Source organism: Rattus norvegicus, chromosome 3 (genome assembly GCF_021556685.1).
Source record: "Rattus norvegicus strain SHRSP/BbbUtx chromosome 3, alternate assembly SHRSP_T2T, whole genome shotgun sequence".
Classification (NCBI taxonomy): domain Eukaryota; kingdom Metazoa; phylum Chordata; class Mammalia; order Rodentia; family Muridae; genus Rattus; species Rattus norvegicus.
In genome coordinates this window covers 135,164,869-135,184,641 of record NC_141536.1, presented here as the reverse complement: position 1 = coordinate 135,184,641, position 19,773 = coordinate 135,164,869, and the positions used below count along the sequence as shown (strand labels likewise).

Here is a 19,773-nt window from a genome sequence, read left to right as displayed (position 1 = left end):
GAGCCCCTTTCTCCTGGCCACTCCTGGCTGTGATGGCCACCTTGCACATATAAGGAGAGGCTATCTGTACCAACTTTGGCATCCTTCAGCCTGATTTTGCTTTATTCTTTGAGACTATTTGCATTTTAAATTGGCAGAACTGTCTTGGTTGCAGTAATCATGCCCATACCAAGACATCAGTGTCTGTCTTTTTGTCTTTGTTTGCTCTCTGTCTCTGTCTCTGTCTCTGTCTCTGTCTCTCTCTCTCTCTCTCTCTGTCTCTCTTTGCCTCTCTCTGTCCCTCTCTCTATCTCTCTCTCTCTCTGTCTCTCTCTCTCTTTTTTTCTCTGTCTCTCCTCATCAGGGTCTGTCTTTCTGTCTCTGTTTCTGCTTTCTCTCTCTCTCTCCTCCAAAATAGCAGGTGTTGGATGTGTAGCATAAAGAATGAGAGTTGGAAAGTCATTCAAAGTCTTCTGAGCAGGAACATTTGCTTGTACTTGCCCTTTGGGGGAAAAAAAATCAATGAAATTTGATTTTTGGATAGTTGGTTCCATGAGCTCTAAAATATTCATTGGAACACCAGAGGCAAGTGAAGTCCACCCTTCTAGCCCTCACTGATTTCTCTGAAGCCAGCCAATATAGAGGCTAATTTCCCAGAGCAGGCCTGAGGAAGTTCTCTAGAGTAACAAGAGGCCTTTGAGCTTGTATGAGCTAGGTGGGCATGTCTGAAGAACAGGAGCTTCAAGCCGGTTCTTTAGTGCTCCTGTTCCTTTGTACTGGGGATGGAACCCAAAGACTGGCACACGCCAAACACATGCTCTACCACACAGTTACATCGCCTTACACTGGCCTTTGAGGTCAAATCTCTTTCCAGAAACAAAAATTCTTCCATAAGCACCATTGATCTAGTGGAAATTAAACAACTCTCAGAATTTGCGAAACTGTACTTACCACATTTTCCCAAGATAGGTGATGGAAAATTCAATTGTTTTGGATTGGTTATGAAATGCATGCTAGGCTGACTTCCTTCTCTTACTTGGTAGGCTGTACTTCTTTTGTGGAATCCACATGAAACTGAGACTGACATGGTAGAGACTCAGGAAGAATTTGCCAGAAGCACTTTTTGCAGGCCTGTAGAAGTCTAGTACCTGTCCAGAGAGTTGGATACAATGAAAGCCTTTTCTTTTCCTCTATCCCTTTCTTCTTCCTTAACCTTCTTTCCTTCTTGCTCCCTACCCCTTTCTTCTTCTTCCGGTTCAAGGTCTCTTGGTCACCTATCCTTACCTTGAATTCTTGGGCTCTTAATGTGTTAGCCTCCCGTATCCTGGAATTAGAAGTGCTCACTATCTACCTTGTTCCAATTTCAGTCTTCATGGAAAACCGGGTTCCCCCAAGGTTTACCTAGTTCCTGTTGTGCAGTCACAGGCCAAGGCTGTTCCTTTAGTAGCAGGACTGGCCTTAATCTTCGCCACATCACGTTTCCTGTGACTCAGACATGGACCTTCTGTCAAAAGAGCCATGACATAGGGTCTGATTATGAAACCTGACTAGTTTTGAACTCAAAGTTCTATAATTCTCTTGCCATAGCCTCCGCAGTGCTAGGATTGCAGACATGTTACATTTAAAATCATCTTGATAAGAACTTTACTTGGTCACAGAGGAGTACAGCTAATTACACACCAGGTCCACTTCCCCCAAGAAATCTCCTGCAGAAGAGAGTCAAGTCAAATACCCGAGCAAGGGGTAGAACTCACTTTTATTGTCCCTCCAACCCCATCCAGACGCTTTAAATAGATTTTCTGAGACAGTTAGTCTTGGGCAACAACACGGAGGATTGCCAGTTAGCAGACAACTACAGGGAGATAGAAGAGAGCTTACTGGACACAGCTAAAGAGCAGAGCCACACAGCAAGCAGATTGGGGCCAAAGTCTAGTCTTTTGACTGCTGTAAAGGGCAGAATTCCAATAACTCTTGGACTGATGGAGGCCTGCAGATGCCCAGGAAAAGGAACAGCTGGAGAGAGTACGTACCTGGGGGATCTGTAAAGTTTGCATGGGAAGTCTCTGCATGCAGCCTTGAAACTCAGGAACCACTACCAAGATTGTTATCCTGCCTTACTCCTAGGTACAGGGGTATTTGCCTTGACCTGGGGCTACAGCATGAAATATCTCCCCCCATGGTGGCTGAGAGCCCTGCCTAGCTATTAAGGTATAGATGATGACTTCTTACCTATACCCTGCATTGGGGAACAGCCAGATGGCCTCTGGGCTGATGCCGTGCGTCAGTCTGACTAATCTCTCCAGGTACAAGAGCAAACACACAGTCCGGGACACCATATGTCCTTGACTCACAGCCATTACTACTCGGAGCCATGACCATTCCATCTGACATATGCTCTCCTGGGGCAAGGGGGGAGATGGGCCAATGGAATGGAGGAAATATCCTATAATTGAAGACAGAGCCACTGAAAACACAAAGAGAACGTGTGTGCCCAGTAGCTATATCCTAAAAGACATTTATTGAAACATTTTTATTTTGTTACCCCGGTCATTGAAACCAGGACATGATAAACAAGTGTTACACTACTGAGGTAATGCCCAGTCCTAAAGGACATTGTTTTTATTGTGGTATTATTATTATTATTATCATTATTATTATTACTTTGTACATTTTATTTGGTTTTATTGATACAAAATCTCTTTCTGTAGCTAGCTTACAAGAACTTATGGTGTGGCTTAGGTTTATCTCTAATGTGTTATCCTCCTGCCTCTGCTTTCCAAGTCCTGAGATCACGGGACTTGGTTAACCGGACTTGGTTATCATGCCTAAGTTATTTGTTTACTTACTTACTTATTATTTTTTAAAACCCGCTGTATTTTACTGCAGGCACTGATCACCTTCCTCAGTCTTCCTAGCGTTCAGTCTCAGAGTGGCGCTTGCAGGCTGCAAGTGGGGAACTGTGGAGGAGGGGTGAGCTTTGTGCATCCCTTTACTTTGTTTGATGGTTTGGAATTTCACCCTAAGTTAAAAGTTAAACAGTTCTTGGGTTAGTTTAAAGGATCTCTTGTTGAGCTTGGGAAATGACATCCCAACAGGGTGCCCATTTCTCTTGCTCTCTCCAGGGACACCAGCAGAAGAACCTAAAGGGGTCACCTGTAAGGTAGATTAGGTTCTCAGGGGCAAGGACACTGAAATATTTCTGAGTGGATGGTAAGAAAATAATGACTCTTGAAGCTTCCAGCACCTTTGTTCTTTAGTCAAGCAGAGTAATGGGATGACGTTAACTCCTTTAAGTGCAGGATCATAGATGCTTTGAACTGGAGGAGGAGGAGTCAACCCACTCGTCATTCTTTCCCTAGATGTATCTAACTCAGGCACACAGGGTAAAGCCATTCACCATAGTGCACTGGAAAGAGGGCTAGGTGGGACTAGAACTCAGAGGCTCTTAAGGATCCAGGGTTTTTCCAGGACTATAAAATACAGTGATGGGGGAACTGAGAGTGCGATGTGTTTTCCACACTGCAAGTCGTCTGTGCTTTGCAGTCCGTGCTAGGAGGAAGTTAGAAATGCTCTCAAGTTCTGATAAGAGCAAAAGGCTTTCTAGAGAAATCTCATCTAGGTGAGGTCAAGAGCTTCTGAATGTTTGTGGTGGTTTCCTGTTCCTTAGCTCCACTACCTTGATAATTGGTTAGGCGGGTCTTATCATCTGCACTGATAAAGAAGTTGGTGCTTCAGTGGTCAAAGGGTCTTTCTCATGCAAGGACTCACTGCTGCTAATACATAAGACAGGATTTGAGCCTAGCACCCAGTGTGAGATGTTTAAAGGTTCTACCCTGAGGTTCGGGAAGATAGAGTTTAGATCTGGGCACTCTTACAGACATCCGAGGCAGAATACAATGTGTTTGCTGAAAGTTTCCTCTTCTAGGTCAGCAGCCAACAGGTGGGGCTTGGCAGAGAGGGTCCCTAGGAAAGTTAGAGCATATTTATTTCTGCTTAACATTGCATTTCCAAACTCTTTCTCCTAATGAGTCCTGCTTTAAACGACAGAGTTTTCTGAACTTTTTTTTTAATCTCCTATTTTCTCTATAGGGCTTTGTCTATAAAACAGCTCACTTTCAAGAATGCCCATAACAGGGACACAACATAGAACTTTGTTTCCCCTGCACAAAACTGGACTTAACTATGAGAGGCTTGAGTTTAATAGAATAAGATTGCTTTTAAGGGAAAATTTTGTAAAAATATTCTTTCGGATAAGCATAAAATTTCTACCCATTTATCTCTTTATTATTATTTAGACAGGGTAGCATAATGTAGTTCTGGCTAGCCCGAAACTTTATGTGAAGTTGGGGCTGGCCTCAAACTCACAGAGATCTGAGTGCTAAGATTAAAGTTGTGTGCCACGCATGAATACATTTTGAGAGAGAGAGAGAGAGAGAGAGAGAGAGCGCTGACTCACAAGTTCAATCTAGTTTCATCCAGTTGCTCCTTCAGGGAAAAGCAGATATATGTACTTGTTACTATTACACCTGGAGGTATCGTTCTTGTTTGGGATATTTGGAAAACCCCATTTTGAAAAGGTCCAGGCAAAAATGAACCAAGATGTTAGCAACCTCGTGACTTCTCACTACTTTTCATGGGATGCATCTTCATAAGATGAGAATGTCTCAACAGACATCTGACTGGGACCCTCAGGGTACTTTATACACACTAGGAGCTGCCTTTCAGTTTGTTTGCACACTCTGCCAGCTTCTTCATGGTAGCCTTTCCAGTATGCTACATCCAAAAAAAAAAAAAAAAAAAAAAAAAAAAAAAAAAAGATCAGTTATGAAAGCCTTCCTGGAGTCCCAGCAGGACTTGCCCCCAGAGGGCATAGCAACAACTTATGTGCATACCTGAACAGGTGACTTCCCTCCCCTCTCCTGCTTCCCTTCACCTTGGTTCTTGATGTCTTCTTCCCACCTGGGAGCCCTCCATTCTGCATCTCTGTAACAGAACACCTGAAGCCCTGTAATTAAAAACAAATATTTACTTCTCACACCTTTGGAGGCTGAGAGGTGCAAGATCCAGGCTCTGTCATCTAGCGATGACCTGGTTGCTGTGTCCTCACACAATGACAGAGGGAGAAAGAGTGCCAAACCCATTCTTTGTATGGAAACCACACCTACAGTCCTGAGTTTACTTCAGCACTAATCCTTTACAGAAGGCGCTACCTCCAGAGCTTAATAGTTCACCTCAAGCAACATATCACCAAACTAATAGTTGAATTTCCAAAAACAGATAAGCTTTGGGGGACACATGGAAATCTCAGCATGGCCCCACTTGAAAGGGAGCTTCTGGAGGAATCCAAGCTAACATTTCCCTCAACTCAGTATGCTTAAAGCGGCCTTTTCCTCTTCCTTTTTTCTCCCGAGACACAGCTCACAGCAGAAAACCACAAGGATCATTTTCATTCCTCCTTCCTTTGTATTGGAAAGTCTACCTTTCAATTGGGTACTAATTTGCATGAAGATTTCAAAAAAATCTCTCCAATCAGTCCTTTCCTTATTTTTAATTTTCTTAAGTCAAAACCTTCAACAGCATTTTAAGTGATTTTAATAAGTTCCTAAGGCTTCTAGTCACTATTTTATCCTCTTTCTAATCCATTCCTCATGTAACCACATGTATCCTTCAAAGATGACCACATACTACTCTTGCTACCCCAAACTGTAGAACTCATGACTGCCGGGAAGGAAGAGATGCATGCTCCAGAACTCCGTGAATTCTCAGGAGTACACCCATACTCTCATGCTCTCTGCCAGTTGTGCCAACCCACTTTGTGTCTTCAAAGAGCCTACCATCCTTGTTAATTCTGGGTTTGGCTATTCTTTGGCTTTTGAATGTGTTTTCATGAGATTGATATTCCTATTATCCCCTTAGGGCTACCTACCCTCTCTCCCAACCTCAAGAGCTCCACGACCACCATGCTTAGTTATCCAGAGGATTTACCGCCCACCCAGGCTAACAACCCCATCTCTTCAAGTCTGCCCCATGCTTCTTTGTTAGTGAAAACACCAAATCTCCAATGCTAGCCTCCCACCCACACCTCTGCCTGTTTTATTCTTTTCATAAACTTCACTGGCTTTGGGCATGTGATGAAATTCACTCATCTTCTATTGGTTGTTTCTCCCCATGAAAGGTGAACCACACATTCCTTGGAAACTGATAAATGTCTACAACAGCTTCTGGTACCCAGTGTCTCAGTCACTTTACAAAGGTAATAAATGGATGAATGGTACAAGTCCCTTGACCAGAGTGACAATTAGGTGTGTATGGATTGTTTGCAGAAGACATACCTCAGAAATGTAGGTTCTTGTTAAAAGTCTGGTTTAAAATTTCTCTCTCATTAAACTAATAATTTATGGTCATTTCTCATTGGGCCAAAAATTTGTATGTACTTCTGAGGTGCAATATAATTATCTAAACCCATCTAATCTACATTTTCTTCTCTTCAAACACTTATTATTTCCATGTGTTAAGATTTTATTTTTCCTGTTGGGGAACAGACTTTCACTTTACAACCCATGATGACCTAGAACTCACTGTGTAGTCCGGACTGTCCTTGAACTTATGGAAAACCTCCAGCGTCAGCTTTACAAATGCTAAGATTACAGATGTGAGACACCACAGCTAGCTTGTCAAAGAACTTTGAATTTAAAAGTAGCTATTTTAAAATATAGATGACTATGGACTCCAGTCATTCTATTGTGTCACTAAGCATTAGAAAGAATCCTTCCTGCCTGTGTGCTGATTCTCATTACCTAAGCTTCCTTTATTGCTTTTAAACCTTTTCTTAATGTCTACAAAACAATGAACCATGAGGAACACAGCTGCTCTCTTCTATGAGACTGGCATCTTTGCTTTTACAAAGGAGTGAGAGTATTTGCTAAAGTGATTTACATCGCTAGCTTCTTAGAATTAAAAAAACACTGATTTAAATAGTTCACTTTCTAGTATTTCCAAACATATCAATATGCAATCTAAAAATATTCAAGAGCTATCCTACATTCTCCTTTTATATCATACACATAATGTACATTTCTCACTAAGGCACATCTCAGAGTGGACATGGGACAGTGCAGGTTAAGAGACAATTCCCAAATTAGGGAACAGCCTTGGTTGTTTTTTTTATCAAAAATATTTATTCATTTTTATGTGTATGAGTGTTTTATCTGCATGCATGTTTATGTACTTTGTGCCTTTGGAGGCCAGAAGAGGGCCTAGGATACTTGGGACTGGAGTTACAGACAGTTGTGAGCTGACAAGTGGGTGCTAGAACTCAAACCTGGATCTTATGCAAAAGCATCCATTGCTCTTAACCCTTGAGCCATCTCCCTCTCCAGACTCTCCTTTTATATATATTGAGTTTCTGGAACAACTGTAGCCTGAGTTCTAGTACTTTAAATGAATTACTTTAAAGACTAGCAATAGAAAGCCTACTAATGATTCATGAACCTGGTAACTCTTGGTCTTGTGTAACCAGAACTATAAGTCTGCCTACTAGGTAGGTGTTGAGAGTAGGTAGGTCTGTGTTCCAGGAGATGAGGTTCTTATTCTGTTTTCATGAGAGGACACCCATGTGGGTGAGCTACCCGGTATCATGCTAGCTTTTTTACATCACTAGCTTCTAAGAATAGAATTAAAATGACACTGATTTAAATAGTTCACTTTCTAGTATTTCCAAACATATCAATATCCATCTAAAAATATTCAAGAGCTACTCTACATTCTCCTTTAATATCATACACATAATGTACATTTCTCACTAAGGCACATCTCAGAGTGGACATGGGACAGTGCAGGTTAAGAGACAATTCCCAAATTAGGGAACAGCCTTGGTTTTTTTTATTAAAAATATTTATTCATTTTTATGTGTATGGGTGTTTTGTCTACATACATGTCTATGAACCATGTGGCATCATGATTCTCTGGTATCATGACGTAAAGTTGAGAAGGAACATGAGCACTCTCTTGATCTTCCCTCCTTCCAGTCTGTAGATAGGTATAGCCATGGGTTAAGCTGGGTTTGGTAGAGCATCCCTGTAGAACAAACACTTGGGACATGGAGGCAAGAGGCCCATGGGCTTGATTTTAGCCTGGGCTACATAACAAGATCCCTTTTCAAATCAAATGTAGTCTCACGGTAGAGGCTTTACCTAGCTTGAATGAGGTTCTGTGTTCATCCCCAGAATTTCAAAAGTGTCTCATAGGAACTTGGAGAAAATTGCCTAGCTGCCCTAAGTTAAATAATTATTTTCCTTCTTTATATTCAGTTGTGAGCAACATGGCTGAGCTGTGAAAGGTCTGAGTGTTGTCAGAGGCTCAAGATATTGATAAAAGTGTGATTTATGTTTGGTGGTGGTGGCAGTCATGATGGTGAAGGTTTTGTTTTCCAGAAAAAAAAAACAATTACTGTATCAGGCATGGAGCTGGGTGTGGCACAGGGAGTGTGTTGAGTTCCCCAAGAAGTCAACGTGGTTAAAGAAATTGAGGTGGCTTTCCTTCTCTCTCCTCTTCTTTCTCTGTGCCCTCACACTTTTTCTCTTTCTTCCCCAACGCCCATGGTGACTCCCCTGGCCTCAGTCCTTGGGGCCAGTGAGTTTGACAGAGAGCAGCTTCCCAATAAACCTGCATTTAATATAATCTAAAAAAAAATGAGGTGACAGTTTCCAGTACCACATTTTAAGCAGAGCTTTGTATGCGCTTCCTTTTATTAACTAGTTCCAATCTTTGAAGATGAAGTACTTTGATTTTTCTTCATTTCGCTAAAAATGTTTGAGAATGTTAAAGCATTTAATAAGATCTCTTTGATTCTTGCTTAATTTTGAGAATTTGTGGAGTATCATCATCAAACTAAAGAACACAAATTGATACAGCACTAGGTAATTTAGACATTTTGACCAACTTTTTTTTTAATAGAAAAAGTTAAACGCTTTTCATTTTAAGACAACGTTTCTTCGGTTGGTCTTAAATTCCTGGGCTGAAGCCATTCTTCTGCTTCAGTTTTCTTGGTTTATTTTGACACAGGCTCTCACTGTGTAGCCCTGGCTGGCCAGGAACTCACAGTGTAGACCAGGGTCTCTCTGTCTCCCTAGTGCTGAGATTAAAAGCATGCACCACTGCATCTTGCCCCTTTGACATTTTTATACTGAGTATGTAGCAGAAACTTGCTGCTTTGGATATGTTGTGGTAAAGTAAATATATTACTAAGATTAATTTATTTCATCTGTATCTTCCTACATTTTAATATTATCACTAGAAATAAGTTGCTACTGTTTCTAATAAGTTGAATATGTTGCTACTAAAATATTTGTTCAGCCAGCAGCCTGATCTAACAGACCAACCCAATGCTTGTACTGATTTACAAGACTTTTTAAAATTCCTCCAGAACAAAGAGCTTTGAGAAGTGCCAGGGGATCAATATCCATAAATATACATAATGAAACCAAATAAAAAATCAATACAAAAATGATGGACAGTGCTGAGGAAGGCACCCGGTTATTCCCCCCTCCTCCCATGTGCACACACACTCAAAAATAATCATTGGAGTGATTACAAAGTTTCAGCTATCTCTTGGCCCCAAAGTAACTTTAATATATAATTTTATAAAGTCGCTGGAGTGAGAAGGAAAATTTAAAAATATTGCAAAATACTCAGCAAGGAAGGAACTGTCAACTGTTGAACTTTTTGATCTGTTGCTAAAGTAGCCCTTAACAGTTTGAATAACTTTGAATATATTAACATTGACTAAGATATATTCAAAAGCAAAGTCCTAAAGATGTAGTAAACACATTTGGGGGTTGGGGAAGAATGAAGTCCAGCATAGCAGACAGATCTTTAATCCAAGCACTTGGGAAGCAGAAGAAGACAGACCTCTGTGACTTCAAGGTCAACCAGGTCTGGACAACAAATTCTAGTATAGTCAGGGTTACACCATGAAAATCTGCCTCAAAAATTAAATTATTAAGTACAATTTAAATTTGAAAAGGAAAGAGACAAAGGAAAGGTAAAATTCTATCTATCTATCTATCTATCTATCTATCTATCTATCTATCTATCTATCTATCTATCTATCTATCTTTTAAATCAATGCCAAAGATCAAACCCAGGGTCGTAAGTATGTTTTGCATGCCCCATCTCCCATCAGGCTTGGCTGTAGGGAGGTCTTAGGCCTTGGTCTTCTACATAGCCCAGGCTGCTTTCAAACTGGAAATCTCATTGCTCATCTGCTGAGGCTGCGATGGTGGATGTGTGCCACTGTACTGGGCATACGATACATTTTAAAACTAGATGGTGTGATGCCTGACACAATTCAAACTCAGGGAGCTGGAGGAATCCAAAGAAAAGATGACAGAAAATACAAGAATCTTAGCCCAGCATAGCATCCGAAGATCTACCCCAAATCCTAGCTGAGCAGGGAGGACACCCGGGAGCTGTCTGTAGAGACCCAAAATGCTAAGAGGACAGTAACAAAATAAGACATGGAGGGTGTGGGTAGTTTTCCTGAAATGGTGTAGAAAATGCTGGGGCGTGCTTCTCAGCCTCTGCTTTCCTTCTCTGTTCCAGAAATTCACACAGATTTAGCACTTCACTTCTCTGCTTTGTTTTGTTCAACAATTCAACCAAAATCTCTTTAGAGAAGAAAAGGTCTTGATTTCCTAGAGACATATGCTCAGAGGTTAGCTGCCCAGGAATGATGACTGAATTGACTCTGTGTCAAACGCCCAATGACAAGTAGGGATAAGTAGAGCAAGGCCAGGTCCAGCAGGATGAATCATTTTTTTTTTCTTTTTAGTTATAAAGGTGTGTGTGTGTGTGCGCCCACGCATATGTGCGCACGTGTGTGCGTGCACGTGACTTTGTGCGTGCTCATGCGCTTACAAGCATCTGCAAATGTGTAAATGGTCTTGTTAAAGAGAAGGATGTCAAAGGTAAACTCAGTAAGATGGGTTGCTAGCTGAGCATTACCTATGAAAGAAGATAGATTCAGCTGCCTGGTCGAAATTGCCTAAGCCATCCATGTTATTCCTTAACATACCCAGATCATGGATGTACCTTCCAGTTTGCTTCGGGTTTGCAGCCACCACTCAGGAGACCCTGCATTCCCTACTTGTCCCCCTTGCCAGCAAACATCAGAGAGGAGCAGGCTGGAGCCAGAAGTAGCAGGCACTGGGCCTCAGCAGCTGACTGGCCAGGTGAGTTCCATCGGCTGTGCGGTGGCTGGGATCTATTTTCTTCTGTACATAAAGATAAGCCGAGGGCTCCTTCCGAAAGCAAACACCCTTAATTTGAGCCATTGCCTCCCTATGATTCACCGGATGGAATTTACGATGGGGCTTTACCCCTTCCTGTAAGAGTAGCAAATGGGTCAATCCTAATAAGAAATATCAATCCGTGACAGGTGCATTTTGAAGACCACAGGACAAGGTTTCCTAAGAAGGCCACTGCCCTTTGATAGTGTTTTGCCTGCGTGAGTGAACGAAGACTGGTTCTGATGGGTTGAAAAGTCTTCCCGCTGGGAGCAAACCAAGTCTCTGCATGTGCCAGTATCTACATTGCCCCTTTCAGCAGTGAGAATCCAGACAAGACTTCACGAATGCCTTGCCGGGCAGCTGGGGTGCATTCAAAGCTGAGAAACTACCCTAATCTTTGCAAAACCAACAAAGATAAGCAACAGCTTTAGCCGGCTGAACCGAGCTGACGCTCTGCTGCACAATGCCCTTGTGACCATTATCCCAGCTCTGACCGCCGCATGGCACTGCTCGAGCATGCTGGCAATATTTAACAAGCCATCTGTCTTGTACCTGTTCCCACCGCAGAAGAGGCTTTGTCTGAAGCCTGTCCTCTTCCAGAAGGCTTGTCATCTGCTCAACGGCAAGTGAAGCCCTCATCCTGTTGTATCAGTTTCATAACTGCCCTAAGCGTGGTGTGTCTTACCGTGCAGCTTCAGTCATAGGACATCTCTGAAAGGGGGACCAGGACTGGTGTCTGCCTGTCTCTCTACTGTTAGTATATGTGAAAGCCAAGCTCTCCCTCATCTTCTTTGGGGGAAATGTTTTCAAACCTTGCAACTCCCTTTTTTATTTATTTATTTTTTAACTTCATTCTTTCTTGGTTAGTCATTGTTAAATTGGGATTTGCTCTCTGACTTCCCTGCTTTCTCTCAGATATATATAAAACATTTCCTGTCAAAATTTGTAATTCACACCTGCCAGGAGTTTATAGATTAGGTTATCTAAATATTTGGCTGAGCCAGTTGAATGTAATGTTTCCATAGATGGAAAAGAGTCACATACCAGCATTTCCATGATTTCACATGTTTGACCTCATGAAATTGCTAGAGTTTTCAAAAGATAGATACGTAACAGTTAAATCTTTGTTTAAAAGTATATTGTGAAGAAATTGGAGCTAAAGATGTGGCTAGTGGTTAACAATGCTTACTTCTTTCACAAAGGACCCAGGTGTGATTACCAGCACCCAGTATTGGTGGCTCACAGCCACCGGTGGCTCTAGTTGCAGGGCTGCAATGCCTTCTTCTAAGACTCCACAGGCATCTGTGCTTACATGCACATCCTCACCCAGAGAAACACACACATACACATAGTTAAAAATAAAATTGATCTTCAGAACAATAGAACAACATTCTCATTAAGGAGTCCGTTTCTCCCTTTATCCTGTTTTGTCTGCCTGACTTTGATGATGACTTCGCATACCCCAGCTTCTGTTTGGAGATGTTGAAATGAGGATGAGACTGTGGCTGTCTCAGACACCTCCACAATGTTATCAGAAGGCATCAGCTCAGGCGACAGAGACATCCTTGAAAAGGACCTTCAGTCCTTGCCCTCAGACAGCAAACTGGGATGACAACACAGTTGCTTCCTGCTGTGGCCTCCCTGGGACTGACTCCTAGGACAAGACTCTCATTATCTATCCAGAAAACTGGGTTTGACCAGAGACAGACAGCAGGTAGACTCATTGATATGGGTGTAGTTGAAAACACTTTGGCTTAGAGCTTATAGTTTATTCCAAAAGATGTATCCACTGCCATTCCTCCAGCCAGTGGTCTAGCTTGATGGCCTGCGTTCACTAGAACTATACAGTGGGCATGTCCTAAACACAGTCTTACTTAAAAGTAGACAGGGTGAATGGAAGGAATGTGTTAATAGGTACCCAGATCTCTTTCTAGAGATTTGGAAAATAGTCTCCTTTTAGAGGAAAGCAGCCTGACAAGCTTAATTCCAACTGGGCATGAAGGAAAGACTTTAGATAAAACCAGAGGTAGGGGAACCTCTTCAGATTCTCCCATTCATAATCTCCAGGCAAAGGAAATTCACTTTGGACATATATTAGCAAACTGAGGGTCACAACTGGGAATGCCAGAAAAGTGGAATTTGTGCATGGTTTCCTACCATTTTTTAACGTTAATTTTAGCATGCAGTATATGTATAGCATGCAATAGAATGTTAAGTTCTATTATGTACCTGTGTGTGTGTGTGTGTCTGTCTGTCTGTCTGTCTGCCTGCCTGTCTGTCTGCCTGCCTGTCTGTGCTTTTCATGATCATATCCATCCATTGGTGCTTGGGTTGTTTTCACCATTCATTTCTAGTTCACAATGGCCAGAAGTAGATTTGCAGAGACATATGGCAATTCTATGTCAAAACCTTTAAGAAATTGCCCCACTCCAGGGACTAAGCCACTACCCAAAGACTATACATGGACTGACCCTGGACTCTGACCCCATAGGTAGCAATGAATATCCTAGTAAGAGCACCAGTGGAAGGGGAAGCCCTGGGTCCTGCTAAGACTGAACCCCCCGTGAACGTGATTGTTGAAGGGAGGGCGGTAATGGGGAGGGAGGTGGGGGAGGGGAAAACTCATATAGAAGGGAGGGGGAGGGGTTAGGGGGATGTTGGCCCAGAAACCGAAATGTAAATAAGAAATATCCAAGTTAATAAAGATGGAAAAAAAAGAATTTACACTAAAAAAAAAAAAGAAGAAGAAGAAGAAATTGCCCTACTCTTCCCACTATAGCTGTCACCATTCGCTTTCTGTCTAGCATGCTTCACTTATTCTAACATCTCCATATTCTTGGTAAGACGTTCCTTTCAAACACCCAGGGCTATTGTAGTGGGAAGGACGTAGGACTCTGTTGTAGTTTTGACTTGTACTTTCCTGGAGTCATCACTGTTTGCACTAAACATTTATGGGAACCTTTAAAGACAAGGTCATATCGTGGCCTCTGGTATTGTCAGGAATGACATGTCAGTTTGGGTAGGCCCTCATGGCACCCCTTAAAAATCTCCATATGCCTGAGAGTACCCAAAAGTGTGGTTCCTTCTCCCTTCTCTTCCTTATTTTTCTTTTCTTTTCCTACTTTCTCGTCCTTCTCCTGCTCCTGCTCCTCTTCCTCCCTTTCTGCTCATCGTCTTCTTTTTTGCGACAGAATATCAGTATATACAGCCTAAACTGGCCTCAAACTCACCACCCTGCTCCTGTCTCAGCCTCCCAAATGCTGGGATTACAGTCCTGTGTCACTATGTGATTTCATGATAAGCGAGAAAGGATTACACATTCTAACACGGCCTTCAAAATTAACACTAAAATCATTTATTGTCTATGAGCAAATCAAAATTCTAACGGAATAAAGGAAAACCGTGAAGTTGGTAGCAAAGGCTTTAAATCAATAGAGTACCACAAGGCCTGGCCTGAAATTATTTCCAAGGGCCTTACTTCCATTGGGGAGGATAGGACAGGGTGGGCTGATGAGCACCTTACACTGCAGGGAACAGAATGAAGACTGATCTCCAGGCAGAGACTGAGGAACTGGATCCCACGCAATAGGGATAGTTAAGCTCTCAGAAGTCACAAGGGAGAGAGAGTGCATTTCAAGACAGAAGGCTTCCATGGTGGGCTAAACAGGACCATAGCTTCTAATTGTGTTCTGAGAACACCAGCAAAGGATGCATCTGAGGTCCAGAGCTCACAGGAAGGTATTGAGCCAAGTGTGGTCTTAAATTCACTGCAGAGAGCAGGTCGGAAACATAGTTCAGACCAGGAGCTACAGGGAGATATGGGGAAGCTACAGGCAAGCCCCCTCTTCCTGCCTCCTGACCCCTTCCCCACAAAACAGACCTGAGAATAATCCCTGCTTCTGAGCCTGGAGCCCTTTGTCCTGTGTTGGGTGTTTCCCCCACTCTGGACCCTCCCCTCCCAGGCTCCAGTTAGAGCCACCTAATGAGGTTTTAGTAATCTGTTTCCAGGAGCCCCTGTGTATGTCAGTATCTTGATGTTCCCTAGATGATTCAAGTGGAGCAGCTGAATGATGGGGTAAAAATAAACTGAGGTTCGTAGGCTTAGAAGGAAGAGTCTATTAGATCGTTGTTTAAAGCGAAAACTGGGTGTACGTACATAGAAGTGTGGAGGAAATGAAGGTGGTGACGGAAGACAACACCACCTGTTGCCTTGTGGCTTTCTGGTGGCTGCAGATGCTGCAGCCTGTGCCTTATTTAGGGATCCATTGCCTAGGATGGATGATGGCTGACAGCCAGGCTGGGTCATGCTGCCAAGGACAGGGAGGTGATATGTCTTGTGTCCTCTGCACTGTGGCAGACCCAGCAAAGGCTGCACTCAATAAATGTTTGTAGGGTGAGTGAATGGAAGCAGGAAGGCATGAATTCATGAAAAGCAGCCCACGACACGGTCCCTGCCCTCTAGGAACGTACAAAGGGGCAGCTGAATAGACATTACAATGACGGTAATCGGATGGCAGTAATAGTTCCCGCATGGGTGGCTCTGTGTTGTCTATGCACGCAGCCCTGCAGCCAGGGAAACCAAGGAAGGGCTTTTGAAAACTCTGTTTGGTAGCCATGGCCTCTCTTATCTTTATTAATGTCCTGCAAAGCACTGTCACCCTGCCCCCTTCTTGATAGAGCAGGTAAACAGGAACATTGCAAAAGCAGCCAGTTGCCAGAGATACCCAAGCTCACCTGGTGATCACGGAGAGGTGAGCAGAGGTGAGGACCGAGCCTCTTAGATGGGAGTCAGTCTATTGACTTTGCTTGACTGACAAAGTCCCCCCAAGATGTCTAGCCCGCAGATAGATGAAGTTGATCAAGCTAGAGCTCATTGCCAATCAATGATTACTGCTCATAAAGGTATAAAAGGTGATAGAACATCCACAGACCATGCAGGAACTGGGACTTCCTCTTTGGTTATCAGTCATCTACCAAACCCGCTCTTTAGTAACCCACACAACTTTGCTGGATTGCAAAAGGAGGCAGCAGGCTGCCTTCTGTTTTCCGGGCCTAATGATTATACACATTCAATAAAATACAATTATTGACTTTGAAAAGCATCCAGGCAGACAGACATTTGTCTGAAATGGTTGGGTCTCAAAGATTATGGATTTTGGTTGTTTTCAGCTTCCTGCCTCTGTCACTGGGATAACCTCCTGAAAAACACAGATTTTGGAACTTGAAAGTGAAGAGTGATGAGTCCATGCCTTTTGATCTGTAAGTGTTTTTGGTGTTTTAATTGCCTTGTCACTACAGGTCCCTGAGGCACAGTCCATCCTACAGGCTGGGGACATGGGCACGGCCAGCTAAACTTACATCTCATGCCCCTCTCATGCACTGGGAGCAGCAGATCATAGCCATAGACCAGCAGCACCAGAGTTTATAAGGATACATGTCCCCTCCTGCTGCCCCTCCCCACCACATGCCGAGCTTCAATCATGCTGGTACTGTGTGAGTCCATGCCCTCCATTCCTGTCCACTTTCAGGAACCACTTCCTTTGTTTCTAAGTAAAACAACAGTCTTTTCCCTCATGGCCTATGACTAGTTCACAGATTACAGTGTTTTGGGATGACCTTAGATCACTGGTAGGCAGTGGTAAATATATTGACCCTCAACTGCTAGCCAGAACTGTTGGCTCTGAGCCCAAGGGGCAGCTGTCCCATGGCTTCCCTGTGTTGTGGAGACTTGGTGGTAGAACCTAGCCCCAGCCAGCCTGGCCCCAGTCAGCCTGGCTCCAGACAGACTAGCCCCAGCCAGCAAGTCTCTAGGCCTGGCCAAGCTATCTCACTTAACCTCCATAGTGCTCTTAAACTACAGTCATCTGTGTGTTCTTTCCTGGCGAAGTAGATGGCCACAGGAGTAGATTTATTCATTTTACCATTGAGATTTTACTCCTGTGGCCTGTCCTCTTAATTAAATGACTCTGTTTTCAAATGAATTCTTATGTAGAGACATCCACCTTTAAAACAAGAAAATGCTTGGTAAGTTATTAGTTAGCGCCTGCCTCTTGGCTTACAATTATAACCCAACTTGTTACCAAGTTAAAGAGAACAAAACAGTGATTTTAAGGTTTACATCTAAGCACAGCTTCTAAACAAAGCAGAGTCAGTGTGTTTATGTTATGGAAAATCTAATCATGTCGACTTCACCATACAGTTTAAAAGAAATTACTGACTACACAAACTGGGTAGAAATGTGGTTCATATGTGAATCCGATCTCCAGACAAATCAAGTGGCTTACAACCGTTAATAACTCCAGTTCCAGAGGATCTAATGCCTCAGGCCTCTGAGGGCACCCCACTTATATAGTATACATTCACATAGACACATACCCAAGATTGAAAATAAAACAAATCTTAGACATTTTAATCATGGAAGTGAGCATTTATGAAGGATGCTATGCTAAAAAAAATTCTTTCTGCAGTCCTCCACAGTGTTCAGGAAAAGGCAGTAAGGCTGTGCTCTGAGGTTGGTACCAGAACATTGACCTGGTGGAGTCCCCTAGAGTGTCTCAGCACAGTAACTGTCCTGGAGTTTGCAATCCCAGGCTTAAAATCACTCCAGAATAGATAAACTATTTATATACCCCACCCAACCTATTCTTTAAAAAACCCAAAAGGCTATACCTCGATATATACCATAGTGATAGGACACTTGCTAACATATATGAGACTCTGGCTTCATCTTTGGCACCTCCAAAAATTAAGCAAATGCCTTATATCCCTTAAAATGCACATACAAATACAAAATCATCTGAAAGTCATTAAACCCTTGAGCTGTCTTAGACAGCAAGAGTCTGGATGAAATAAAAAAAGTGACTTTATTTGAAAATGATAGTCTGGGGCTGGGGATTTAGCTCAGTGGTAGAGCGCTTACCTAGGAAGCGCAAGGTCCTGGGTTCGGTCCCCAGCTCTGAAAAAATGAACCAAAAAAAAAAAAATGAAAATGATAGTCTATCTTTACATTAAATTTGAAGTGTGAAGACAATGCTGTCTTTTTAAATTTTAACTTAAAAAAGTTAAAACAAGTTATGTCTCTGTGGGTCAGAGTGTGGGTTTGTATACATGAGTGCAGAGAGCATGGAAGCCACAAACGGGCATTAGATCTATTTTAGCTGGAGTTAAAGGCCCTTGTTAGCCACCCCATGTGGGGTCTGGGAACCAAACTCAGGTCTGCTAGAAGTACCTTGACTTCAAAAGTTTTTTTCTTCAGGATCATGAAATACTTGTAGCTGTGTGATCCCATTTCTGATGAGATCTGCTAGATCCACAAGTCAGTGTGGAACCAACCCCATGCCACCTCTTCCTCTGCACTCTCGCTTCTTTGAAGTTGTCATAAAAAGAAAACTTCCTTCCTCTTTCTCTTTCTCTTTCTCCTCCTCCTTCTCCTTCTCCTTCTCCTTCTTCTTCTTTAAATGCAAAATCATTTACTTTAGGAGCCATATCTGAGAACATAATAAGGAAAAAACTTTAAATGACACTCTCCACCTCTTGTGCATATTCCACACATACAACTGAAAGCAGATACATATTATATGAATATTTTCCTTTATTGAAATAGATTTCTTATTCAATCTATTCCTATTAGAGTTTCCCCTCCCTTTACTCCTCCCAGCCCCTCCCCACCTCCTCCCTCACCTGGATCTGTACCCTTTTTTAAACATTTTATTTTATTATTCCTTAGATTCCTCTTCTTTTTCTAATGAGAAACAGAAAGAAGACTTTCAGTCACTTAAGGATGCCCAGATGATGTGTCTGGCCCTAGGATAACCATTGCAGCATTTGACATGCTTTTTAGAGAAGTACCTTTTTTCAAGGGTAGTTGCTATGGATTTTTAGTTCATTTTAACAAAATACCCCCTGTGAGTGGAATCACCTTGAGAGAGAGAGAGAGAGAGAGAGAGAGAGAGCGAGCGCTAGGGATATGTTAGAGATAGAGATGAAGATTAATCTCCCTTTGGATTGACTGGGCCGTGTGCTGAGGACAGGGACCACATATGAGCTCTGCTGCTGGTGTGGCTCAGGTCTCCATCTTTTCCTCTCAGCCTATGCATCTTTCCCTTGTAACAGATGGGGTATGTGAGACCTAAAACTCCAGCCATTTCTCTATGCTGGAGGCAGGATCATTTTCCTCAGACTCTTGAGTTTCCAGGAGTGTTTTTTTTTTTTAAAAATAAAACCACACCTATTGCAGCATTCACAAATGGTAGGTCCACTAGAGAGGTCCTAGGAAAAAAATCACAAGCACACCCCAAACCAAGTGTCATAGTGGCAGGTGGACCAGCATCAACATCCAAGATCCTCAAGTGTGGGGGGCAGGAAGTTTCTCTGCCTTAGTTTCCTGAGTAAGGCAGAGGATTCCCACTTACCTACCCCTTCCCCACCCCACAGCAAAGGAAAAGAAAGACTTCTTTGTTCTGGGAAAAACTTAGCTGAGCCTGCCCCCCTATTTAAAAAAAAACCC

General features: G+C 42.7%; 1 protein-coding gene across 18 annotated transcripts in view; it reads left to right on the top strand.

Moving 5' to 3' along the window:
- LOC120101725 (uncharacterized) overlaps positions 1 to 19,773 on the top strand; it is a 98,037-nt gene that overhangs the window by 44,658 nt on the left and 33,606 nt on the right. For 3 of the 18 annotated variants that reach the window (XR_015684659.1, XR_015684666.1, XR_015684668.1), the window contains one exon: positions 16,437 to 16,526. The exons of 5 other annotated variants lie outside the window; for them this stretch is intronic. Coding sequence is in view for 1 of the 13 variants with exons in the window: in XM_087655192.1 (XP_087511318.1) it covers positions 6,155 to 6,232; positions 11,058 to 11,210; positions 16,437 to 16,492 (287 nt within the window). In the remaining 12 variants the exon portion in view is untranslated. Of the gene's footprint in view, positions 1 to 6,154; positions 6,233 to 11,057; positions 11,211 to 11,416; positions 12,653 to 16,436; positions 16,527 to 19,773 lie in introns of those variants that run through there. 10 more of the 18 variants (XR_015684656.1, XR_015684663.1, XR_015684660.1 and 7 more) reach the window with 6 other exon arrangements.